We start from the raw sequence: 27833 nt of genomic DNA, 5'->3' as shown, positions 1-27833 counted from the left end.
GTATACGAAATGCTTCAGTTTGGTTTTAGACCCCATCATAGCACTGAGACTGCACTTGTGAAGGTGGTAAATTACCTTTTAATGGAATCAGACCGAGGCTCTGCTTCTGTCCTCGTGCTCCTAGACCTTAGTGCTGCTTTTGATACCATCGATCACCATATTATTTTTGAGAGATTGGAAACCCAAATTGGTCTACACGGACAAGTTCTGGCCTGATTTAGATCTTATATTTTGGAAAGATATCAGTTTGTCTCTGTGAATGGCTTGTCCTCTGACAAATCAACTATAAATGTTGGTGTTCCTCAAGGTTCTGTTTCAGGACCACTATTGTTTTCACTATATATTTTACCTCTTGGGGATGTCATTTGAAAACTTCATGTTAACTTTCACTGCTATGCGGATGACACACAGCTGTACATTTCAATGAAACATGGTGAAGTCCCACAATTGCCCTCGCTTAAAGCCTGTGTTTCAGACATAAGGACGTGGATGGCTGCAAACGTTCTACTTTTACACTCGGACAAAACAGAGGTGCTTGTTCTAGGTCCCAAGAAACAAAGAGATCTTCTGTTGAATCTGACAATTAATCTTAATGGTTGTACAGTCGTCTCAAATAAAACTGTGAAGGACCTCTGCGTTACTCTGGACCCTGATCTCTCTTTTGACGAACATATCAAGACTGTTTCAAGGACAGCTTTTTTTCCATCTACGTAACATTGAAAAATCAGACACTTTCTGTCCAAAAATGAATCCATGCTTTTGTTACTTCTAGGTTAGACTACTGCAAAGCTCTACTTTCCAGCTACCCGGATAAAGCACTAAATAAACTTCAGTTAGTGCTAAATACGGCTGCTAGAATCCTGACTAGAACCAAAAAGGTGATCACATTACTCCAGTGCTAGCCTCTCTACACTGGCTTCCTGTCAAGGTAAGGGCTTATTTCAAGGTTTTAATGCTAACCTACAAAGCATTACATGGTCTTGCTCCTACCTATCTCTCTGATTTGGTCCTGCCGTACATACCTACACGTACGCTATGGTCACAAGACGCAGGCCTCCTAATTGTCCCTAGAATTTGTAAGCAAAGAGCTGGAGGCAGGGCTTTCTCCTATAGAGCTCCATTTTTATGGAATGGTCTGCCAACCCATGTGAGAGACGCAAACTCGGTCTCAACCTTTAAGTCTTTACTGAAGACTCATCTCTTCAGTGGGTCATATGATTGAGTGTAGTCTGGCCCAGGAGTGTGAAGGTGAACGGAAAGGCTCTGGAGCAACGAACCACCCTTGCTGTCTCTGCCTGGCCGGTTCCCCTCTTTCCACTGGGATTCTCTGCCTCTAACCCAATTATAGGGGCAGAGTCACTGGCTTACTGGTGTTCTTTCATGCCGTCCCTAGGAGGGGTGCGTCACTTGAGTGGGTTGAGTCACTGATGTGATCTTCCTGTCTGGGTTGGTCGCCCCCCCTTGGGTTGTGCCGTGGCGGAGATCTTTGTGGGCTATACTTGGCCTTGTCTCAGGATGGTAAGTTGGTGGTTGAAGATATCCCTCTAATGGTGTGGGTGCTGTGCTTTGGCAAAGTGGGTGGGGTTATATCCTTCCTGTTTGGCCCTGTCCGGTGGTATCATCAGATGGGGCCACAGTGTCTCCTGACCCCTCCTGTCTCAGCCTCCAGTATTTATGCTGCAGTAGTTTGTGTGGCGGGGGCTTGGGTCAGTTTGTTATATCTGGAGTATTTCTCCTGTCTTATCCGGTGTCCTGTGTGAATTTAAGTATGCTCTCTCTAATTCTCTCTTTCTTTCTCTCTCTCGGAGGACATGAGCCCTAGGACCATGCTACATGATGACCTGGCGTGATGACAGCCTGCTGTCCCCAGTCCACCTGGCCGTGCTGCTGCTCCAGTTTCAACTGTTCTGCCTGCGGCTATGGAATCCTGACCTGTTCACCGGATGTGCTACCTGTCCCAGACCTATTATTTGACCTACATCTTGGCCATGTTCTGTTATAATCTCCACCTGGCACAGACAGAAGAGGACTGGCCACCCTCATAGCCTGGTTCCTCTCTAGGTTTCTTCCTAGGTTTTGGCCTTTCTAGGAATTTTTCCTAGCCAACATCCTTCAACGCTTGCATTGCTTGCTGTTTGGGGTTTTAGGCTGGGTTTCTGTACAGCATTTTGAGATATCAGCTGATGTACGAAGGGCTATATAAATACATTTGATTTGATTTGAAGTGGGATCTGTGGTTTCATTCAAATGTGAGCATAAATGCATCATTAACCTATACATGTCATCAGATCAAATATTAATACCATGCACCATGCTTGCTGAACAAATTAGCTCAATAATATAGATAATCAATGCAGATCTCCAGCCCATGTGCAGCATGTTACATTTCCTGCTGGGTGTAACATAATGAAGCTGGATTGAATGGTATCTGAAATGACTGTGCATACACACAGTGCATTTAGAAAGTATTAAGGGTTTCCTTGACTTTTTCCACATTTTGTTACATTACAGCCTTATACTAAAATGTATGAAATACTTTTCCCCTCATCAATCTATGTACAATGCCCCATAATGACAAAGCAAATTTACAAATATCACATTCACATTTACTTTACTCAGTACTTTGTTGAAGCACCTTTGGCAGCGATTACAGCCTCGAGTCTTCTTGGGTATGACGCTTCAAGCTTGTCACACCTGTATTTGGGGAGTTTCTTCTATTCTTCTCTGCAGATCCTCTCAAGCTCTGCCAGGTTGGATGGGGAGAGTCACTGCAAAACTATTTTCAGGTCTCTACATAGATGTTTTATCGTGTTCAAGTTTGGGCTCTAGCTGGGCCACTCAAGAACATTCAGAGACTTGCCCTGAAGCCACTCCTGCGTTGTCTTGGCTGTGTACTTAGGGTCGTTGTCCTCTTGGAAGATGAACCTTTGCCCCAGTCTGAGGTCCTGAGCAATATGGAGCAGCTTTTCATCAAGGATACCTCTGTACTTTGCTCTGTTCCTCTTACCCTCAATCCTGACTAGTCTTCCAGTCCCTGCTTCTGAAAAACATCCCCACAGCATGATGCTGCCACCACCATGCTTCACCGTCGGGGTGGTGTCAGGTTTATTCGAGACGTGAAGCTTGGGATTCAGGCCAAAGAGTTCAATCTTGGTTTCATCAAACCAGAGAATCTTGTTTCTCATGGTGTGAGAGTCCTTTAGGTGACATTTGGCAAACTCCAAGTAGGCTGTCATGTGGCTTTTACTGAGGAGTGGCTTCCGTCTGGTCACTCTACCATAAAGGCCTGATTGGTGGAGTGCTGCAGAGATGGTTGTCCGTCTGGAAGGTTCTCCTGTATTAACAGAGGAACTCTGGAGCTCTGTCAGAGTGACCATCCCTGACCAAGGCCCCACTCCCCCAATTTCTCAGCTTGGCCGGGTGGCCAGCTCTAGGAAGAGTCTTGGCGGTGCCAAACTTCTCCCATTTAAGAATGATGGAGGCCACTGTGTTCTTGTGGACCTTCAATGCTGCAGAATTATTTTGGTACCCTAACCAGATCTATGTTTCTACACAATCCTGTCTCAGAGCTCTATGGACAATTCCTTCGACCTCATGGCTTGGTTTCTTCTCTGACATACACTGTCAACTGTGGGACTTTAGACAGATGTACGCCTTTCTAAATCATGTCCAATCAATTGAATTTACCACAGTTGGACTCCAATCAAGTTGTAGAAACATCTCAAGGGTGATCAATGTAAACAGGATGCACCTGGGCTCAATTTCGAGTCACACAGCAAAGGGTCTGAATACTTGTGTAAATAAACTATTTCAGATTTTTGCAAAACGTTTTTAAAAAACTGTTTTCGCTTTGTCATTATGGGGTATTGTGTGTAGACTGATGAGGAAAAAACTATTTCATCAATTTTAGAATAAGGTTGTAAACCCAACAAAATGTGTAAAAAATCAAGGCGTCTGAATACTTTCCGAATGCACTCTACATGCTGAAGCCATCCCATGCATTTGTCATCTGTCTCGATTTATTTAAGGGCTAGCGCTTCCTTACAGAATATGACATGCTTGCAAATGGCTCCTGATGAGAATTGATTTGATTTCATCTCTCCAAGGAGGATGAGGTGGACTGAAGCAAAACGAAAAAAGTGAAGGTCATGCAAGCCAAGGAATTTTGTTCCCCTGTTACATCCTCTCTTTGTTTCAGATTTGATCTCCTCAGTACATCTCACTCCTTATCGCACATCCTCTCACCCGAAACATGACATACTGTCACGACTTCTGCCGAAGTCGGCCCTTCTCCTTGTTCGGGTGGTGTTCGGCGGTCGACGTCACTGGCTTTGTAGTCACCACCGATCCATGTTTCAGTTTAGTTTTGTTTTGTCTGTATTACACACACCTGGTTTCAATTTCCATATCATGTTCCTTATTTAACCCTCTGGCATACATTTCTGTTCTATCTGTGATTGTTGGTGTCTTAAGTGGTTGTAGTATGTGCTAGTGTATATGTATATTCCTATTTGGAATTTTTGCTTGACTTTTTGAGTAAACTCCGTTGTGTTGCTCAAAACCTGTGTCCTGCGCCTGACTCCGCTACATCTCTGCACCCAATCGCTGACACATGCTCACCTTTCATCCACAACACAACGATATTACTTAGAAGATGCTATTCATCTTTCAAATGATGATAGAGCTTTTCCATAGTGGATGGCAGTCCTACATGGGAAGGACTGTAACATAAACTTTCCCCCCTCTCGCCAACCGGAATGTGTCTTCCACCTCAATGACTTCCCAGAGTGCAATCAGATCCTGTTTTCTAGTCTTTCACCTCCTCCTTACTCACCCAGACTCTCATATAGTGTACACGTACAGTGCTAAGACACACACACGCAGTCACTAACTCATCCAAATGTACCAAATCTCCTATATTACTAATAAGAAATAAATCCTCTACAGGGTAGCCTAGTGATTAGAGTGTTAGACTAGTAACCGCAAGGTTACAAGTTCAAACCCCTTAGCTGACAAGGTACAAATCTGTTGTTCTGCCCCTCAACAGGCAGTTAACCCACTGTTCCTAGGCTGTCATTGAAAATAAGAATTTGTTCTTAACTGACTTGCCTGGTTAAAAAAAATATATATATTTTTTTTTCTCTCTCTCTCACACACAGTAAAATCCCTCCTGTACTTTGTATCATTTTCCAAACATACTTAATCCATACAAAGTCAACAATGTGATGTTGTGTTTGAATAGAGATTACAGATCAGATGGCCTGTGTGTGCCCTGAGCGGTCTGTGACCTACCTGTCTCTCTCACGTGTCACTCCACAAAGCATCTGTCCACAGCAGCAGCAGCAGCAGTCCAGCTCCAGAGGGGGCAGGGCATGTCAACGCTGGCTGTACTCCTCCAAATATATGGCCCCAGCTCTGAGTCTCTGGGGAGGAAAGAGAGAGTGTGTCTGAGTCCAAAAGCTAAATCCTAATCTTTCTGTTTTATGTCAACTGTAGTTGTGGAAAGGTCCCATGGTACGGACCCCTGCAGAACATAGCCTTCATAGTGGGATTAATAAATATGAAGACTGTATGCTACAGGTTATTCCGCTGTCCTAGTTTCGGGAATAACAATGTACTGATATGACTCTGTCAGTGCACAGGCATCTGAGTTTATTGCGCTGAAATCTGACTAATCCTCCACGTTGTCTGATTTAAAGGGACCTGGTGAATTCTTGTTAAAGCAATAGCTTTTGTTTACGTATATATCCCTGCTTGACACTTCAGTTAATAAAGTCTAGCCTGCATACATCTGCAGTGTACAGCAACACCCCATCTGGGTATCTGTTTTGTTCTATATCCCCGTCGGTGTGAGTGTTCATTGTTGACGTGAAGCAAAGATTCATACACTCATCTTTTTCTGCTGTCAAAGAACAAAGGGCAGCAAATATACTTTAAAAACACAGACTGGTTCATAACTGACTATGACCAGTTGACATCAACAACTAACTACACAATAGCACATGTCAATATAATAGTTCCCATTCCTTTCTTAAAGTACCCTCACTCCTTCATCCACTTCAGTATACCTCCGTTCTCCTTACTTTTCAAATCTATGATGACATTTTCAATGCCAAGTGCACATAGAGCACCTTTTTTTGCCTTTACAATGGCATTCTTTGGTGAAAGTATCCTTTCAGTGCTAAGTAGGGAGACTTTGCCGACCGCCAGCAGTAGTTTAACAGGCTGAAATATTTATAGATGTGTCTGCTTGCTGATGCTGCAGTGCAGATGACAAAGGACTGGCAATGACTGACCGGCATGGCCATCAAGCCCCCAGTCACCACCTTACAATTCCCTTATCACAGCCCGCTATTTAGGCTAGTGCCTGTCTGTCGCAGCCAAAATATTGAACAAGGTGACAGTAGTCCCCAGCTAAATGCGAGATCATTACCTTGACCTCCGCCATTGATCCTATCTCCCTGCTCAGAATGTGTCAGCGTTAATTAAAGCTAGTGCAGGCTGTGACAACTGTGACATCCAACACAAAGACGCCGGACCGTTACCTGAACACCACAGGAGGTTGGTGGCACCTTAATTGGGGAGGACAGGCTCGTGGCAATGGCTGGAGCGGAATCAGTGGAATGGTATCAAATACATTAAACACATGGTTTCTATTTGTTTGATGCCATTCCATTAACTCTGTTCCAGACATTACTATGCGCTGTCCTCCCCCCACCAGCCTCCACTGCTGAACACATCTCAGGAGGAGATGGAAAGAGGCATAGGATATCTATCGCTTTAAAGGAAAACTCCACCCAAAAACTACATTTTCGTATTTGTTTCATTAGTCCATTGTTGATGTAGTCCTAAAATATTTTGCATGTCAGCCATCAGGTTTTCAAGATATATAACTTTCAAAATATTGAAATACATTTTGCATCACATGATGTTATGGGTGGAATTTTCCTTTAAGGTGGCAATCAGCAGTAGAAACAATATTATATGTTCCTAAAACGGCGATGCTTGAAAATGTTCCGCTGTAGTAGCCTTTTGCCACGTGGAAGTCCTAGAATTGACCAGTGGTTGCCAACCTGGGGTACTAGGGCCCCTGGGGGTACTTGGCCTCTCCACAGGGGTTACTTGAGGAGACTCATGATACCATAGGCTTAGGCCTACTAGTAAAATGTACATGAGGGGGTAGTTCAGGAATACTCTGGGTAGAGCAAAATTAAATTGGTGGTAGGCGACAGTAACCAAAAAAAAAAATTGGAGCCACTGGCCTAGCCCTAGACTCCACCACCCGAACATGACACTCCTCAACAAATGTGTAAAGCTCCCAGAGTGCACGCATATTATTGTTTATGCTACTGGTGACATCACAACATCTACACAAAAAAAAAAAACTTACTGAAAGATTGAAACCATTTATTGTATAATATAAAAGTTACATTTCATTGCCAACCTGTGTTTGATGTTTGCCATCTCCTGTATTGGCACGTTTTTTAGGGGGCGTGCGCATCATTACTTACTACTTCATCATTAGGCCTATAGGCTGTCTCGTCAGTGATGGCGGTAATCATTCCATTATGGTTAAATGTTGTTCCATTGCAATGAATTCCTTTCTGCATAAGTCAGCGACTGCAGTAATGATTATTCATGTCTGATTTGTAAAAGCTTGTTTGTCAGTAGCTAGGTTTCTATCCAATTGGTGACAGATTTGCATGCAAATATCTCAAATCTGAATGTGTGTTCTAGCTATAGCTAGCCACCATTTTTCGCCCCGCCTCTTCTTCTGTGGGGTCTATCGGCGGTTGGCATCCAACTTTATGGTCTATTGCCACCATCTACTGTACTGAAGCGCCCCTGCCCCCAGCCTATGTACCAGGGTCATAGCTTCAAAATGCACCAAAAAAAGTATAAAGAGGGTTCCTGCAGATGCAGGAATGCCCACACGCAGGAACGCGCTGAAATGCGGGCTGCAGTTGCACCCACCTCTAATAAACTGTATGCTTTCCCGAGTCATAGTGGAAGGACCACACAACATATCATCGCGTGACTCCAAGTTTACTTTGATATGGTTATTATATCAATATTTGCGGATAAAGACGTATCCACCACCATTTCTCGCATAATTCATTTTACAGACACAAAAAGATCCCACCTTGTCTAGGATATTTTGTTTTGTCGACATTTGTAAAGTTTACCATCCTGTCATGACATTTTTCATTTGGCATGTACTTTACTTGCATAAAAAAGTTGGATGGAAGCATGGTTTATTTAAGCTTCTTTATTGTGCCCATTTTGACCAGGCTTTGAAAAACCTAACTGTTTGTGTGTTTACTGTTCAGCCCGTGTTGGGAATGTCTGTTCAGGCTATATAACATCCTCTCGTCATTATTTACATGTTAGTCATTTAGCAGACGCTCTTATCCAGAGTGACTTAAAGGAGCAAACGGGGTTAAGTGCCTTGCTTAAGGGCACATCAACAGATTGTTCACCCTAGTTGGCTTGGGGATTCGAACCAGCGACCTTTTGGTTACTGGTCCAACACTCTTAACTACTATAGCGCTTGTTATACTCCTTGCTCAGGTGTTATACTCATTGCCTTTTTGAGTTCAGTAGATTGGTTTGTATTGTATTTAGCCTCTTGTAAATATCATTGAAAATTTTGGACAATCCCTTTTTGCACTAGGCCTATCATCACCGGGCTGCACTCTAAATGAAACCGGCTGTATTTGCACCATATTTGTGTTCTCTGGCTTCCCTGTGTTCTCGAACCCTCCTAACTGGACTGGCAGATCCCGTAATATGGTAACACAACGGATATGTTCTCCTCTATCAGACTAACTCTGTCCAGTGGTGGGAAAAGTACCGAATTGTAATACTTGAGTATTACTCAAGTAGATTTTTATTTGGATGTCATGTAACGGACATACACAAAATAGTCCAAATTGGTGAAGTGAAATAGAAAAAAATGACTTGCTTCAAAAATTAAATTAAAATACAGAAAACGGAAAAGTGGTGCGTAGATATGTATTCACCCCCTTTGCTATGAAGCCCCTAAATAAGATCTGGTGCAACCAATTACCTTCAGAAGTCACACAATTCGTTAAATAAAGTCTACCTGTGTGCAATCTAAGTATCACATGATTTGTCACATTATCTCAGTATATATACACACCTGAAAGGCCCCAAAGTCTGCAACACCAGTAAGCAAGGGGCACCACCAAGCAAGTGGCACCATGAAGACCAAGGAGCTCTCCAAACAGGGTCAGGGACAAAGTTGCGGAGAAGTACAGATCAGGGTTGGATAATAAAAAAATATCTGAAACTTTGAACATCCCACATAGCACCATTAAATACATTATCAAAAAATATTAAGAATATGGCACCACAACAAACCTGCCAAGAGAGGGCCGCCCACCAAAACTCACAGACCAGGCAAGGAGGGCATCAATCAGAGAGGCAACAAAGATACCAAAGACAACCCTGAATGAGCTGCAAAGCTCCACAGCGGAGATTGGAGTATCTGTCCGTAGGACCACTTTAAGCCGTACACTCCACAGAGCTGGGATTTACAGAAGAGTGGACAGAAACAAGCCATTGCTTAAAGAAAAAAATAAGCAAACACGTTTGGTGTTCACCAACAGGCATGTGGGAGACTCCCCAAACACAAGAGTGGTTTAAGGGGAAAGATTTAAATGTCTTGGAATGGCCTAGTCAAAGCCCAGACCTCAAACCAATTGAAAATCTGTGGTATGACTTAAAGAATGCTGTACACCAGCTTAACCCATTCAACTTGATGGAGCTACAGTAGTTTTGCCTTGAAGAATGGGCAGAAATCCCCGTGGCTAGATGTGCCAAGTTTATAGAGACATACTCCAAGAGACTTGCAGCTGTAATTGCTGCAAAAGGTGGCTCTACAAAGTATTGACTTTGGGGGGTGAATAGTTATACACGCTCAAGTTTTCCATTTGTTTTGTCTTACTTCTTGTTTGTTTCACAAAAAAAAATATTTTGCATCTTCAAAGTGGCTGGCATGTTATGTAAATGATAACCAACCACCCCCCCCCCCAAAAAAAAAAAACAATTTTAATTCCAGGTTGTAAGGCAACAAAATAGGAAAAATGCCAAGGGGGGTGAATACTTTCGCAAGCCACTGTATATTGTAACGGTTTTGACTTGAGGTTATTATTTATAGGGGTGCCAGGTAGGTTGTGCCTACCAGAGAAAACATTGGTTTCTCCTTTTAGTTTGGGTGGGAATGAGTCCCATCTGGTCCGTCAAGTCTACACCAATACAAAGGACGTATGTAAAAGTCAGGAGGGAAATAAACTTTTCATAAACCCTTAAAACATTGAAAAGAACTTCAAAAACAACTATATTCTGTTGCGTGGGTTGTATTAGCAACAACAATGATTACACACACACATATAATAATATCACTTTATAATAGACTTTTGTCACGCGATGTTTGTCCGTTCATTCAGTGTAGCGTAAACCCAGTACTAAACATACAATCAATATAACAATTACTTTACCACAGAACTTTAAAGCGGATCAACTCTTAATTAAGTCCTCAACTACAACTAACTACATAAATCACAGTATACATCACATCCAAACAAATGAAATACCGTATACAAAAAGGTGGTAGTCATTCGGTCAGTCAGACAATCCAATCCGCCAATAGATCTCCAGCGGAGAAAGGCCACGAAGAACGGAGAGGTGTAGTCCAGGGACGCAAAGAGTGGATCCGATCCTGGGTAAACTCTCTTAAGCTACAAAACACACGTTTAACGGCAACAAAACAAGCGGAATAGAGAAGCTTCGGAACTGAGGGTTGAACACATCCTCATGCACGTCTCCATCACAACCCCACTTTCGCGCAGCTGATGCTGGCTATTTAATTGGGAATTAAAGGGAAAGCGCCCTATTGGAAGGAGCTGCACTGAGACGGTTCAGAAAAATTCAGGGCCGTCACACACCCCTCCCTGGAAAAAGCCGACCATTGCCCTGGAAGGCACATCTTGGTCGGGGAAACCGAGAAAGGTCTCCTCATCACTTTCCTCTACAAAAATATTCATTACTTTTTGGAGCTCACGCTCCTCAGCTGAGGAGTCACAGGCCTTAAGGTGCGAGACTTCTGGGTCTGGGAATCCGAGAAAAGTCTCCTCACTTTCCTCTTCAAAGATATCCAGGACCTTGCGGCGCTCAATCGCCTCCAATTCCTCAGCCGAGGGGTAACAGGCCTTAAGGCGTGAGACATGAACAACGCGCATATCTTCACCTGTGTCCTCTTTCACCACTCGGTAGTTCAAAGGGCCCATCTGCTCCACAATCCTATATGGTCCTTGCCACTTAGGAGCGAGCTTGGCCGAGAAGAATTGTTCAGCTTTCGAGTAAGGATGAGAGCGAAGCCACACCCGATCACGAAGCTGGAACTGCATGTCTCGTCTGTTCTTATCATAATTTCTCTTCTGCTTGAGTCGAGCCTGGATCATGTTCTTTGAGACAAGAGCTCTCAAGTCATGGAGATGGCCTACCTGGTCATAGCAAGCAGCGTCTGGAGTAAGCTGCTGGGGCTGTAGCACCATATCCAAGGGTCCTCTGAGAGGACGACTTAGGTTCAGCTCTGCAGGTGTGACTCCAGTGGACTCTTGCACAGCAGAATTCAGGGCAAATCGAAACTCGTGAAGGTGCTTGTCCCAGTGTTTGTGCTGCGTCCCTACATAGGAAGCAATCATTGTCTTCAAGGTTCGATTTACTCTCTCAGTGAGATTGGTCTGTGGGTGATAGGCCGTGGTCAACTTCTGCCTCAGGTTCCACTTCTGCCTCAGGTTCCATCTTTGGCAGGTCTCCTCAAAGAGATCAGAGACAAATTGGGAACCTCGATCAGACAGGATGTAATCAGGCACTCCCCAGCGAGTCAGGATCTCTTTCGTAAGGATGTTAGAGACGGTCCTTGCTGTGGCCTGACGCAGGGAAAAGAGTTCCACCCACTTTGAATAGTAATCAACAAAAACAAGCATGTACACATTCTGATTGGAGCTTCTAGGAAATGGACCCATCAAATCCACTCCTAACATTTCCCAAGGTCGGGTAACCACCGTTTGCTGCAACTTGCCAGCAGGCTTTCTACCTTCTGGTTTGTACATTTGACAAACCTGACAATTTCGGATGTGCGACTTCACATCCATGCTCAGATGTGGCCAGTACAGTAACGCTTGCAACCGCTTGTAGGTTTTGAACCTGCCCAAATGACCAGCTAATGGGTCTTCATGGAAATGTTGAAGCAGTTGTAGGCGTAGAGTTTCCGGTATGTACATTTGGTAGAGTGTTCTGTGAGGTAGTTGTACGACTCGGTAGACTTTATCTTCAATGATGGTCAGCTTTGTGGTAGGATTGACCATCTTTTCTCCATCTTCCAGGATAGTCTGGTACAAAGCCTGTACTTCTGGATCATCCTGTTAAGCTTTCCATATGGCCTCATCAGAGATGGGCAAGTCCGTTTTGGGCGAGTCTCGACTGCTTGACAGGACAGTAGCACATGTAAGATGAGGGCCACCGTTATCACAAGCAGGAGCTCTGGACAAGGCATCTGGAACAGTGTTGTATTTTCCTTTCCTGTATTCCACTGCAAATGTGAACTCTTGCAACCGTAGAGCCCATCTTATGAGTCTGGTGCTTGGTTTGTTGGTCTTGAACACCCACACAAGGGAGGAATGGTCAGTGACCACAGTGAAGTGTCTTCCCTCCAGGTAGTACCTCCACTTTTCCAAAGCCCAGACAACTGCAAGGCACTCTTGCTCTGTTGTGGAGTAGTTCCGTTCTGCTCCATTCAATGTCCGACTGGCGAACGCTAGCACTTCTTCAGTGCCAAGTCCAGTCTGTGGACTAGGACAGCACCAAGTCCAACATCACTTGCATCAGTGTAAACAACAAAAGGGCAATCGAAGTTGTGATGACCTAAAATGGGAGGGGTGACAAGGTGTCGTTTCAGGGTTTCAAAGGAGGTCTGGCACTCTGCCGTCCATTGGAATTTCACTCCAACGCGTTGAGGGGTTCTGCCACCTGGGAGAAGTTCGACACAAACCGATGGTACCATCCAGCCATCCCAAGGAACCGTTGAAGGGCCTTGAGTGTGGTTGGCACAGGGAAGTCTTGTACAGCCTTTGTCTTTTCAGGATCCACATGAATGCCGTCGAAAGACACAATATGGCCAAGGAACTTCAGGGAGGTTTGGCAGAAGTTGCTCTTCTTCATATTTAAGGTCAGACCAGCTTCTTAGCTTGTCCAACACTGCTTGAAGATCTTGAAAGTGTCTTTCTCTGTTCTGAGAGTAGATAATTATATCGTCCAGGTAGACGAAACAGATCTTCCCTTTGAGCTCACCTAACGCAATCTCCATGAGTCTTTGGAAAGTGGCAGGGGCATTCTTTAATCCAAAGGGCATCACCTTAAAGGAAAACAAGCCCTCAGCACAGACAAAAGCAGTCTTGTCCTTGCTTTCCTGGTCCATCTCAACCTGCCTATAACCACTATTGAGGTCAAGGGTAGTGAACACAACAGCGCCAGACAATGACTCCAGGATCTCATGGATGGTGGGAAGAGGATAGGCATCAGTCTGGGAAACATTGTTGGTCTTCCTATAGTCCACACAAAATCTAAGACCACCAGTCTTTTTTGGGATGAGGACAACAGGAGCAGCCCAGGGAGAGGAGGAATGTTCTATTATATCTTGGGTTAACATATCATTTATGAGTCCCTTTTGGATGATTAACGTCACTGGGGACAAACGATATGGCTTTTGCTTGATCGGCATTTCCTGTGTAAGGAATATTTTGTGCTTCAGGAGCCCGGTGCGTCCTAGCTTTGAAGTACATACATCAGCATTATTCTGCAGCTGCTCCAACAGCCTTAACTCCTCTGGCTGTTCCAGCTGAGCTCTTCTCACAGCCTGTAAAAGGAGATCATCAGAAGGATTATCAAGGGTTAGTGGTACCGGAGCAATGGCAGAGAAGACTGCCACATTTGAACCCCAATCATGTAACTTGTTAGCTTCTGATTGGTGCGGTATTAACTGAAAGGAAGGGGATGTCGATGGGGGGGGCGTAGGCAGTGACTCTTGGGGTTTCAGCTCTGGTTAAAGCACCCAGAGAAGGATGGTCATTCCTGCGAAGAGAGTTAGGTGTGTTGGCCTGTTGTGATTTGTGCTGTCTGGAAGGGTTTACTTGATACGGTCTTGGACATGTAGCTGAAGAATGTCCCTTTTGGCTACATCTCCAACAGAACATGAGAGGGGTCTTGGCTGGAGACTCTGGCTGTTGTTGATGGTCTGTCTTGGGTAACTGTTTCTTTCTCTGGTCATATTGCTGTTGGCATTCTCTGTCCTTCTCAAACTGCTGTCCCAAACGAACCAGTCCATCGACAGTGGTGACTCGTTCTCGGAGTTGACTGGCTAGTAGTGGGTTGATGTTCTTCAAGATCAATTTAATGACTTCTTCCTCCTCAATGCCAGGTTTCCACCTTCTGCACAGGGAGTGGTAACCGTATGCAAAGTCACGGATACTCTCTTTCTCTCTTTGTACTCGATTTCTGACTCTGTCCGCCAATTCATCTGTGTAGTCCTCAGACAGAAATGCAGAGGAAAACTTGGCCTCAAAGTCAGCCCAGGAGGTAGTGGTGAGACGTGCCACATCCCACCAGTCTCGAGCTGTCCCATGCAACACATTCCTCAATGTGGCAAGGAGTTCATCGTCAGCCAGGGGATTGAGGGCAAGAAAGTCACGACATCTTTCAAGATACATTAGCGGATCAGGACTGTCATCTTTTTTCCCCAAAGGTGGGAAATTGCAATTTAATGGGCATCGCCCCTACATGACGTATACTCAAATCACCATGAACAAATGAGCTAGGAGGGATTGAGGAAGTAGAGGGGGAGGGAGTTATCGGACCATGAAACTTAACACCAGGATGCATGGTGGATTGCATCCTGCAAGGGGTGGCTGTAGCATGGCCTGGTCTTGGCTGTTCAGAGGTGCCAGCTTGGCCCTCAGTGGTATGAACAGAAGTGGACACCAGAGAAACTCTGTAAGGAGTTGTGCCTAATGGAGGCCATGTCCACAGACACGTCATCCAACATTTTAACACAATTAGAGAGTTCTGTCTGCAAGTGGCCTACAGTGTTAACCATGGGAGAAAAAACAGAATTAACGTCCTTGAGGACCTCAGTGTGGTGATGTTGCAGGCACCATTGGAGAGTGGCAGTGATTTGGTTTCGTTGGTAGTCAAACTGCCTGTCCATGGCACCAGTAATTTCCCGTCTTCCACTCTCACGGAGCTCTGTCAGCGTGTGGGTTAGAGTGCTCAGTGAGTTTTTGAATTCCATGGCACTCTGTTGCTCTTCCCTCAGACATTTGAAATTATGGTGGATAAGAGTTTGGAGATGTTGTTGAGTCCGACGAATATCAAGGATGTCACCTTGAAGTTGTAAGACTACAACCTCTGGAGATAAACCAGACAATGGAGGAAGAGGGAGGGCTAGCTCAGTACTTCCACACAGATCCATGTCAATAAGTGAGTAACTGGTTAGACCTCCTGTGGCCTGTGGCTCAGGCCGAGCATTCAGATTCCCAGGGCTCTGGCCCAAATCAACTCCATTATCTCCATTCACATTATGATTTGTATTGTCAGCTTGATGGTCAGAATGGCCCTGTGTATTCCCATTGACAGGTATGACATGGATGAGCACATTATCTTGGGGTGAATCCATTGTTTTAATTCCACACAAAATATTTGCTTTGGTTAGTTCTCAATGTTGAGCAGTCCCATCTGGGGTGCCATTTTTTATGTAACGGTTTTGACTTGAGGTTATTATTTATAGGGGTGCCAGGTAGGTTGTGCCTACCAGAGAAAACATTGGTTTCTCCTTTTAGTTTGGGTGGGAATGAGTCCCATCTGGTCCGTCAAGTCTACACCAATACAAAGGACGTATGTAAAAGTCAGGAGGGAAATAAACTTTTCATAAACCCTTAAAACATTGAAAAGAACTTCAAAAACAACTATATTCTGTTGCGTGGGTTGTATTAGCAACAACAATGATTACACACACACATATAATAATATCACAATGAGTTCTGGTTCCTCCAGAAATGTCCTGTACCTCGGGCCTAAAAAGAGTCCAGCCCGGTAAAGGAGTTCAGTGAACTCAAGTGACTTTTGTCACGCGATGTTTGTCCGTTCATTCAGTGTAGCGTAAACCCAGTACTAAACATACAATCAATATAACAATTACTTTACCACAGAACTTTAAAGCGGATCAACTCTTAATTAAGTCCTCAACTACAACTAACTACATAAATCACAGTATACATCACATCCAAACAAATGAAATACCGTATACAAAAAGGTGGTAGTCATTCGGTCAGTCAGACAATCCAATCCGCCAATAGATCTCCAGCGGAGAAAGGCCACGAAGAACGGAGAGGTGTAGTCCAGGGACGCAAAGAGTGGATCCGATCCTGGGTAAACTCTCTTAAGCTACAAAACACACGTTTAACGGCAACAAAACAAACGGAATAGAGAAGCTTCGGAACTGAGGGTTGAACACATCCTCATGCACGTCTCCATCACAACCCCACTTTCGCGCAGCTGATGCTGGCTATTTAATTGGGAATTAAAGGGAAAGCGCCCTATTGGAAGGAGCTGCACTGAGACGGTTCAGAAAAATTCAGGGCCGTAACAATATTCAACAGTTGACATTTGTATTCACCCGCAACCTGCATTCATAATGACTACCAGGATCAGAAACATTGTGCGGAGACTACCAAAGCCATTTAATCTGGACAAAACATTTCAGTAACGTTTGCAAATAAAAAGTAATTAAATTATTGGATTAATCAATGTACACAGATATTCAAAACAGATATTCAAAGCAATTCTACAGAATCTACCTGCAGTAGAGCATGCTGGGAAAAAATATAATTTGTTATCATATCTAAACATATATATATTTATATATGTGACTTCTCATTTACTTTTGAGTCAATACCACATTTTCATTGACTGAGGTCCGCTTACCATAAATATTTGGTTAAAAATGCCTTTGGATTTACAGTGCATTCGTTTACAAACAAATCCAAATGTTATCAAGTTTATGGTTATGGATACATTGTCCTTATGATGTACGCAGAATTACAATTTCCTTCAGCAAACAGACATAATGGGAAGAATGTATCATAATATAGGCCACCAGCAAGCCTTTTGGGCAATGCATTATATCACCAGTAGGGGTGGCCAACACACTTAGCATGGAATATTTGTAATACCCCACATCAACTTCATTAATTGTAATTCATTCAAAAATGGAACACATTCCTAATATTTTTTCGTCTTGTCCATTCACCCTCTGAATGGCACACATGCACAATCCATGTCTCAGTTGTCTCAAAAATCCTTCTTTAATCCGTCTCCTCCCTTTCATCTACACTGATTGAAGTGGATTTAATAAGTGACATCAACAAGGGATCATAGCATTCACTTGGGTTCACTTTGTCAGTCTATGTCATGGAAAGAGCAGGTGCTCTTGATGTTTTGTATACTCAGTGTATGCCTAGTGTCTTTTCGCAAGGTATTACTTAACGTAAAAATGAAAAATGTCCATTATAGTCAATGAAAATTCTTGAATTGAAATTTCCCAATTCGATTCAACTGAAATGGTGTTTGACTCCAATCGCCTCTTATTCAGTATCCTCCTATGTAGTAATACATGAATAAACAGTGAATAAAGTGGATAACAGTCGAAATGTGTGGATGTCAGAAGACAGTTTACATCATAATAGCCTTCGTCTGCTTGCGAAAACGGGTAGATTTTTTAATATATATTTTTTTACAAATACTGTAAACTTAACATTAAAACAGACCATTTTGGTGCTCTTACATCCTGGGACGTTCATATTGTATTTCCCCGTTTGTCTGCGATATGGTAACCATCCATCTGCCCTTATGTCATTTGTAAACAAACTACAGTGTTGGCACATGACTGCCGCTGGCCGCTTGTCATCTAAATTAAATATGGCATTATAATACTGTGTGTTGGATAACTGAGCGCTGCAAACGACCTACCACGTTCGCAGCCATGGTGGGACATAGAAGATGCTTCTTGCTGCAGTGTTTGATTTTGACCGCTTTTGAAGGCATTTGGTTTACATGCTCGATGGTTACAACAGGGATATTAGAAAAACTCTAGTATTATCTAGTATCTACTGTGCTAACGGAAGTTTAATGAGTGATATACTTGCTATTTTGGCCAGGTGGGCCATGTCTCGGGTCGACAGCGCCCGTGTTTGAGTTGGAATTTGGACCAGTGAAGGTGTTCTGGTGGTTTGCGCACCAGATATAACGTGTCACCGTAAGATATCGTAACTCCTTTTAACCACGATGTTTTCTTCGAATTAAACGTGTTCTATTTCTGCTGGCATTTGGGTAGGTAGGCTATCCGAAATCGAAGAACAAGAAAACACCTGATTCACATGGGGATATTTTTATACCGGTTGGTGGGTACGTACTATATCACTCTTTCCTCTTGTCCGATAAACTGTTGAATTTTGGGTTACAGACCTGTGATCTGCGTAGACTATTCCAGGTTGAGCAGTCGAGCTTTTTTTTTTAGTTATGTTGTGTTGTGGGTACACCTTTAAAGATGTTTTCACCATTGAGATCATGGCATCCATACACCATGCTTGGGCTTTCATAGAATGTTTCAAAAAAAATAATTGAAGTCATTAATATTTTCTCATTATTACGTTATGAGTTTGGTTTTTGTCCAAGGAAGGCCATGAATTGATGACTGACCCAAAATAGGCCAAATTGGGCTGTCACATAGGGCAAGCCCAAGATTGATGAGTATAGTGTATACAGGCACCAAGTGCTATGCACCTACCCCTGAGGAGTATGTAGAATGTAGCTAGAAAGCATTGCATTTATCTTACAAACATCCCCAGAATCTATATGGCATAGTACATAGAGACAGAGCTCTGTGTGGAACTATACTTGTCCCATTTAAAGGGACTAGATGCATTTGAAATGTCCATTTTACTGTACTGCAAGACAGCCAGTTTAAAGGCCCATCTGGTTTCATACAAAATCCAAGTATCTATCCTAGTGCTCTATTAGTAGCTGTAGAGGAAGATGCCAACCCACTGACTATGTTACATAATGTTCATGAGAAGTTATTACAATTCCATTGATTGTCCTCATTCCCATCCTCCTTTTTGGGCTCTTTTTCTACATATTGATCTGGGTATCCAGAAACTGTCCGATCCCGGGTTGGTAACACCAAGTAATCAACTTAATATATGCCTTTTGATAAATACAAAAAAAAGACAGAGCTCACAGAGCTAAATGAATGAATAAAGAACTATCGATTTTTCGGGGGGGGTCTTAAGATAAAGTCTTATCTTGATCTTCACATTTTAGCTTGTCAATAATACGGTCACATCACCATGCAACTTGTGCTTTGATGTTGTGAGACAACTGGCGTGATTGCCTGAATATCTGATCTGTAGTCAGCTGTAGTTTTACCTCAGACGGTGGTCATGGCAGCCTGTTGACCAAAGCCAATATGCAGATGTTATTACTGTCTGGCTCAGTCCCACAGTCTGCCTTGGACCTGAAATACCAAGCCAAGTCAGGTCTAATCTCTGCATTAGCCTCGTTGGGCCTGGGCAGAAATGCCAAAGAGGGCATGATGTGATGTCAGAGTCAGCCAAGAGGGAATAACACCTCAGTCGCCGTAGAACAAAGTTGACACGACTACAAAATTAGATGAATGCTTCCTCTCTCTATTTCACTCCTGCCCTGTACCTTTTCAGCTCTAGCACTGCACGTTCCCCTTGTCTCTGGCACCTCAAACGCAATTGAAGTTGCCAGGAACTACTCCAAAGCCTGTGAGTTCTCTCTGTGTTTTACATGATGTTCCAATGCTCAGTACTGTACTTAACCTTGGCTTCTTATACAAGGGAATGCACGGGTTATGTCATACATGGATGTGGGTATATGAATGTATGGTGTGTCTAATGTATAATACAGGAGTCGTGGTCCGTGAACTAGAACCTAAGAGATTTTAGCAGCTGCCTGGAAGACGCAACGTTATGTAAGAGCACTATGCACCTTTGGTTAGCATGACATTAGATACTCTGCTTTAAAACAGGACTTGAAACCTAATTCACAATGACAGGGGCTTTGTGATGGCAGGCAGTGCAGTCGTCCCTCATGCCGTGTGCACTGAGTAAACGTCTTCGTATGTGACTCACCTCATTTGAATATGAAAACACACGTGCACACAGCGCTCAAAGTAGTGACCCGCGTATAATACAGTGCTCGATTCATTTATATATGGATTTTTTTTTTACTAGAAAATGAAATAATTTCCCCCGAGTTACAAATCCAGTCTCCGGACGCCTCAACGGGATACTTCGGGATTTTGGCAATGAGGCAATTTATCTACTTATCTACCCAGAGTCAGATGAACTTGTGGAGACCATTTTTTATGCCTCTGTCTCTAGATTGAAGAAAGTTAGAGGTCGTTTCGTGAGGCAGTGCTAACTGGCATTAGCGCAATGACTGGAAGTCTGTGGGTATCTGATAGATGCCCATAGACTTCCAGTCATTGCACTAATTCTAGTTAGCGATTGCGGTAACTGCACGCAGAGCAATAGAAATTGTATCCACGAGTTCATCTGACTCTGGGGAAGTAGATAGATTCATTGCCAAAATCCCAAAGTATCCCTTTAATACTGTATGTAGAGGGGTCCTGGGATTGATCAGAACACTCAGACCCTGTGGTCATGTACCGGAAAGACTAATGAACACAGGGCAGCGTGGGTGGCCCCTTGGCTGCACAACACACACAAATCTTCACAAGTACACACATGCATGTGCTTCAGGCTTTATAAACAACAGGGAGCCTGTCACTCACATCACTGTCCTCCCTCTCTCTCTCTCTCTCTCTCTCTCTCTCTCTCTCTCTCTCTCTCTCTCTCTCTCTCTCTCTCCCTCTCTCTCTGTCTCTGTCTCCTTCTCCCCCCCTCAATTTCCCTCCCTTCTGCCTGCCCTTGCAGATGAGGACATCGCCCTTCTGTGCAGAAGAGAGAAGCTCAAGTTCGGCACCTGCCTCATTAACCGGCTGAAATGTTACTATAAGAAGGACTGTGGAAGGGAGTACATGTTGATGAAATTAATCTGCTCAGGTAAGGGACACATCCTTGCATGTTTACTGCACATTTTTATGTTAATTGTCTTAATTGTTCTTGTCATGGTGTATACTAGACTGATTATCCACACAATATTTAAGCAATACGGCCTGAGGGGGTGTGGTATATGGCCAGTATACCACGGCTAAGGGCTGGATCCAGGCACTCCGCATCGCGTCATGCCGAAGAACAGCCCTAGCCGTTGTATATTGGCCATGTACCACAAACCCCTGAGGCGCCTTATTGCTATTATAAACTGGTTAACAACATAATTAGAACAGTAAAAATACATGTTTTGCCGTACCCGTGGCCAATCAGCATTCAGGGCTCGAACCACCCAGTTTGTAATATATGTACAATGACAAAGAACATGTAACTCTTCTTTTTAGAGAAGCAATAATAACCATGGAAACATATGTCTGGGATGTGATTGAGAACATCTCTTTCTGTCTTTAGTTGATTAAATAGTGTAGTTGTAAGCTTCCTCTGGCACTCTTCAGCTCATCAATTTACCTACCTGACAGGAATGCAGACCCCAGAGCCAATCCGCAGAGAACTGAACCACTTAAATAATGACCTAAGGTGTCTTAAATCTATGGTGACTTTCCAAAGTGGTAGCCGTTAGTGCTAGTCGTGTTGATTGACATAACTTCATTATATCACTGTGCGTACAGCGTTATGGGAATAGACATGCCAGGCTGTCACAATGACACCAAAAAAATGTTCCTGCTTAAAAATAAACGGGTGAATAAATTGATATTGCAAACGCGGGTTGTCATCCATCCTCAAAATGTGATGTTCCAGTCCCAATACATGGCTTGGAGGCACAAACTGTCGGTGGAAACAAACAGTTACCTCCCTGCCTGGTTGATTTTTAATCAGGGTCTTTTTCTTCTTCTTCGTTGACACAAACATGGTTTGTACGTCAGTAGTGACCACGTGTTGCCTTATTGTGTTAAAAATGTGCCTCAGGGAAAGACTGTGCCATTTTCGCCTTTTATATAACACCTCCATCTCTGATATATGATCTATTGGCTGCTAGGTAGCCTCGGTCCTTTATAAGTACCTTTCCAGTGAACAGCTTGTCCCCTCGGCCACTAATGCAGCCTGACCTTTCACTAAACTGTTTGCAGAGAGAGAAAATTGTGCCCACAAACGGCCGCAGTCAGTCAGTGAAACCTCGGTGCGTCATGTGGTCCCTGGCACTCTTTAGAAGAGCTCTAACGAGCCACAGAGGGCTCCTCTACCAGCCACAATATCTATCTCCTGACTGACTGTTGGGGAGGGCTGGGATCAGGGAGGACATTTGTACCCGTTAATGCTGGCTCTTGTGGGATTTTATGGCATCCGTAATCTACATACAAAACCATTGAAATCTGAATAAAGTCATGTCAAGATGAGAGGAAAGGTTTAAACTCTTTTCAAAGTATTTATCATGTTTAGACCGCACACAGACTGTTGTGTTGGTATCAATAAACTAAGCTGTAATGGGAGTTTTCCCAGTGATGAAGGGTGGCTAAACCTATACACTCTTGCTGGCTGCTCTGCCAATCATAGCTCCTCTCAAAGTAAAACTCACCAATACCAGCTCTCCCTCTAATCTATAATTCACAGCTCATCCCTCTCTCACCTGAAATGTCACCAGCCCCCTAGGCTGTGGAATGACTTTCGGTGGATGGACTCCCCGCTCTCGGCCAAGCTGTAAAAAAAATGAATAAGAGTAAAATAAATAGATAAAGAGAATGGAAAGGTAGGATCTTTTTAGGTTCCTCTATGGACATGCCACTATGCCCAGCACAGTCCTTTATGTTGACACTGTAGCTGAAGACATTCTTTTGTGTTTTGTTGGGGGGGGGGGGTGGGATCACCTCTCAACATGTGGCTGGCCAAGTGTGTTGCTACTATTTCAGTACCTCAGTGTTAGGCGTAGAACCTCACTTTCCACAAACAGATCACTGAGAATGTCTTCGAGAAATGAATTTGCCATGTTAAAAATGTCTTTGTAATCTGAATGCCATGATAGCAGACCTTATCTAAGCGATCTTTATTTCTTAACGCCTTTCCTTTTGAGGACCTGTAATATAATACAGATGTTAATATTACAATTTGATATACTTTTGCATTTAAATACATTCAATGAACGAATCACCTCTTCTTGATAAAATATATGTGCATTAATGTAATAATGTATTCGTTCAGATATTACCTGCTTCATACTGTATGCCCAAGTGTACTATTTGCACTGTTTGCAGTGAATAGATAACCGCCAGCGTCCTGAATCTCCTGTTAACCTTCCATTAGTCACAGTGCAGATATCTGCTTCAGCTCTCAAATGGAGGCACTGGCTCTGTGCTCCCATGTCAAATCAAATAGCAGAGTGGTTTTCATGGATACAGCACTATCCTCTTCACTTTGGTCTTGTTTATTCCTTGTCATAGTAATTCACTTCCAAGAAATATCGTCAACCCCATACTAGTGTGGCAGCGACACTGTATTACGTTGGTGTTTGGTTTCACCGTTCTGATTGAGAATGGGGCTTCAGTGAAGGACAGCTCGCTGAAGGATAAAGGCTACAGATGGGACATCGGGGCTCTGTCCTTGAGAAGGACACTTAGCCCAAATTGTTTGTCTAAATATCCAGCTGTAGAAGTGGATGATATGTAAATCTATCCACCTCCCGGTGGATCAGGGCATCTGCTGAGTGGGTAAATAAATAATGTAAAGAGCAGCAAGTGGCTGACTAATGCTGCCACTTTGTCATCATGCCCCTCTCCTGATTTGACCTTCTCCTCACCGCTGCCAACGCAGACCTAGGGACTGTGACGGTGGCTCTGGATCCCCTGGAGTGGTCCTGCTGTGGCCCTACTTAAGCCCTGTTGGCTGTCTGTCAGAGTAGGGGCATACAGGAACAGACAGGCTGTACTCCCTCGATAGGATGCACTCCCCAGACCACATCCATCACCACTGTGTAATGTACCGTTCCTCAACATCCACAACAACCGGCGCTCCTCTACACCAGGAAAACACCAGATCTTGTCATCTGTGTTATTCGGTCTGTGTGTGCTGTCATTTGTTTGTGTGTGAATACCTGTTTGCAACTTGTACAATTTTGGAGATGTGGCGAACTGGGATGATGATTCTACGGGCGAGGGAAGGTTTTAACACAAACAGTTTGAGTTTGTTTGGAAATCCAATGCACGTAAATGTCAACGTACAACACCCAAACGTCAATGTGTAATCACACCAATCATATCATACCTACACTGTAATTGCATTGGGTTTGCCCACAGTATGTAACGCTGTGTAAATATACATTTTAGCAACACCTATTATGAAGCCTTTTCACAGACAAAAGTTGAGGCATGTCGTCTTTCCAAAACCTATTTCGGTGACTTAACATTTTATAGGGAGATGGCCACTTCAGTTGTTCTCTCCTTAAACACTTAAACATCTGAACGTCAGAATGTATTCAATGACGTACAGTACACTGAGTATACAAAATATTAAGAACACCTGCTCTTTCCATGACATAGACTGACCAGGTGAATCCAGGTGGAAGCTATGATCCCTTATTGATGTCACTTGTTAAATCCACTTCAATCAGTGTAGATGAAGGGGAGGAGACGGGTTAAAGAAGGATTTTTAAGTATTAACACAGTTGAGACATGGATTGTGGTGTGCCATTCAGAGGGGGAATTGGAAAAACAAAAAAATGTAAGTGCCCTTGAACCGGTTATGGTAGTAGGAGCCAGGTGCACCGGTTTGTGTCAAGAACTGCAATGCTGCTGGGTTTTTCATGCTCAACAGTTTCCCATTTGTAATCAAGAATGAGGGGCTCCTAATATTTGGTATACTCAGTGTATTTCCTTTTTTGTCTTTTCATCAATGAGCCAATCCTATTGCACCCTTTTGCATCTTAATGAGTATGACTGTTTTACTCCCAGCAAATCATGTCATCAGAAAAAAAAGCACCTGTCTGTAAAAAATGGGACCCGGAATTTAAACGGCCTGTTCCAGTTCAGCGCACATGATCTACGAGTACAATGGTACCCATGATCCTTTGCTTATCCATCAGAAATTGGCGCATTTGCACATTTTCGTTGCATTTTCACTTGGTCCAGGTATGACCATCTAAATGCATATTAGGATATGTGAGATTTTAGAATATGGAGGCTGGGGATAAAATGCCAAGATGGTTCCGCTTCAGTTCCCTTGTCACAGTAGAAAGAAAAAAAACGATTAAAAGCGTTGCAGGTGGCCAGATAGTGGTGCCAGATGTCAGGTGAATTCTCCCTGTGCCTTTTGGAAGAAAAGCTTTGCAATTAGCGGCCAAGCTTTCTTAATAGCGTCTAATAATTGCAATGGCAAACTGCTACGGGGTGGAGTGATTGAGACAAGAGGAGGATGGAGACAATTGGTCCTTCACGAGTGCCTCCATTGACATGAATTGCTTTAGACATATTCCTTTAGTCTATCACTTTGTCTATGCCTTCATCTATTGATCCCTCTGTTCGCCATTTACAGCAAATGGATCCATTAACTTAGCTTTACAACTCCAATCCAATATGTAAGACGTTTCGGTCGAAGCATGATGAGACATGATGAGGATGAATGTGTCTGTGAACACGATGCCTGGAAAATGGCTCCAGAACACTGTCGGCAGAAGAAACCATCAGGAAGGGTTATTGTGTTCTGGTCTTAACACCCCAAGCATCCGTTCCTCCACACGTTGCAAAAGCAATAGGATTTCTCAAAGCGGGAAATGTGCTTACACATGCCATACCTAGTTCACAGCTGTGGATACAATACGCAAAGGTCAGTAGTGCCCGTGTTGCAAACATGATTCTCCCTATACCCAGCTGTACCCTAGGGCCCAGCTTATAAGTTACCCTTTGTATTGTGTCACCCTGTATGATTTAAGTTCCCCAGGGTCTCAGATGAAGGCCTGTAGTGTACAGTATGTTAGGTATGGACATCTGTCTCCCCCCAGTTGAGAAGTCAGCACAGATACAGTAGGAGGGAGCAGAGGTTATTACATCAACTAGAAGCAGGGGTTATTGGAGACGCTTTAACCAGATTAAGAGGCTGCACTGTGGCCTCGTCCCGTGGTCTCAGTGTGCCAGCCGTGACAGTGAGAGTGGGATCAAAAGCAGCCAAATCCCGCTGAAATGGGCCCTGCTATTGGCCCTCCTCACCCACTAAACCTCAGAGGTCTAGGATAATGCCGGGCCGGGCCTCGTCACCTGGCTGTCTGTTTGTTTGGGAGGTGCAGCAGCCATGGCCCGCACATGCAGGTTTATCCCCGGTACTCCCCTAATCTGGGTCAAATGACATGGGGAGAGCTCTCCTTTAAATGGCCGCCCCTCCTCCCAAAGTGTCTAATTATCTTAGAGGGATAAAGTGCAGTGAAGTCATGGGCTGCTTGCTGTCCTTGACGGTGTTTTAGGACGGTGGGTAAAAGCTGACTCTACACACAGACTTCAATAACAGTGCATTTAAATGATGCTGTAGTCCTAATCAAGAAGCCATGCTGTATCTAATGGACTGATGCAATGTTGAGTGTCGTATGACCTTGAGCACTGGCATTTCACTCTGTGAAAGCCTTTCAATGGGGCTTTGTGTACCTTGAGTAATCAACTGTTCTTCAGAGCTCACTTGAATCACATGGATAATCATGATAAGCAAAAACCTGTCCCCCGCCTCGCCCGCTCTGTCTCTAGCATGGCATCACAGTAAACCTGGTCCCCTGAGGAACTCTGTAGAAGTGTAGCTGGCTGGCCGCCACGGGCGATCCAAACTGGTTTGATCCAGAATGAGTGTAGCTCAATTATTCACTCACTCCCTTTCGGGGTTCGGTTGTCTTAATTTGTCTTTCCACGGATCCCCCTCAGAAGGATCTCCGTATGAAGTTTCCCCACCGGCTGGAGCCTCTGGCAGAGCCTGGATAAGGACAGGATGCCTGTGCTCTCAGACACCTCAAAGTCTAGGCCAATTATGGCGAAGCGGACATCACTTTTGACAGACTTATGCACTTTTCACCATTTCATATCTTCCTGACAGTTTCCACAACATCTTTGAGTGAAGCAGCTTCCTTTGCCTGAATCCACAGAGGCTGAATGATCCACAATATGAATGGAAATAAAGTCAGAGGCTAACCAAACTCAAGAGCACAGTGCGTTTTCTTCTTCTTCTTCAATATCTCCTTGTTCTTGTAAAGCCAGGCCACGCTGTAGGGAGGCACAGCCAGTCAATGATTTGATCTCATAATCTTCTATTGAATTAATAGAATCAAAAGGTATCAACTTCCATTCTGCAAGTTCTTCCCTGGTTGACGGGTTTTGGTGAGCCAGTACCTGCCACTGTTAGATAACCCACTTGTAATGATAACAATTTGTTCTGAATTGAAGTCTTCCATTTTATGATATGACCGAGCTCTTCCTCTACTTTGAGTCAGAATCATTTCCTGTAACTGTTGTTTCATGATGCCTGTCCTGTGCTGTTACTGTGGCAAGAGGGACAGACAGTCCCAGTCAGGTTTGGCCCTAGATTAGTACAGGAAATGACACATTCATACCTAACCCCATTAATCCTCTTTAG

At 43.8% G+C, this 27833-nt stretch overlaps 1 protein-coding gene across 4 annotated transcripts in view; it reads left to right on the top strand.

Moving 5' to 3' along the window:
• The first annotated feature begins 18020 nt into the window (after positions 1-18020).
• The window catches only part of LOC118358265 (protein BEAN1-like), a 54359-nt gene continuing 44546 nt past the window's right edge, over positions 18021-27833 (top strand). Inside the window, exons 1-3 of one of the 4 annotated variants that reach the window (XM_052480209.1) lie at positions 18021-18543; positions 19857-19931; positions 21105-21233. In XM_052480209.1, coding sequence (XP_052336169.1) covers positions 18516-18543; positions 19857-19931; positions 21105-21233 — 232 coding nt within the window. In that variant the 5' untranslated portion in view covers positions 18021-18515. Of the gene's footprint in view, positions 18544-19856; positions 19932-21098; positions 21234-27833 lie in introns of those variants that run through there. The other 3 variants (XM_052480213.1, XM_052480226.1, XM_052480216.1) reach the window with 3 other exon arrangements.

The sequence above is a fragment of the Oncorhynchus keta genome, chromosome 2, assembly GCF_023373465.1.
Source record: "Oncorhynchus keta strain PuntledgeMale-10-30-2019 chromosome 2, Oket_V2, whole genome shotgun sequence".
Classification (NCBI taxonomy): Eukaryota; Metazoa; Chordata; class Actinopteri; order Salmoniformes; family Salmonidae; genus Oncorhynchus; species Oncorhynchus keta.
Note: the sequence above shows the minus strand (reverse complement) of the source record. Positions and strands in the feature narration are given on the sequence as shown.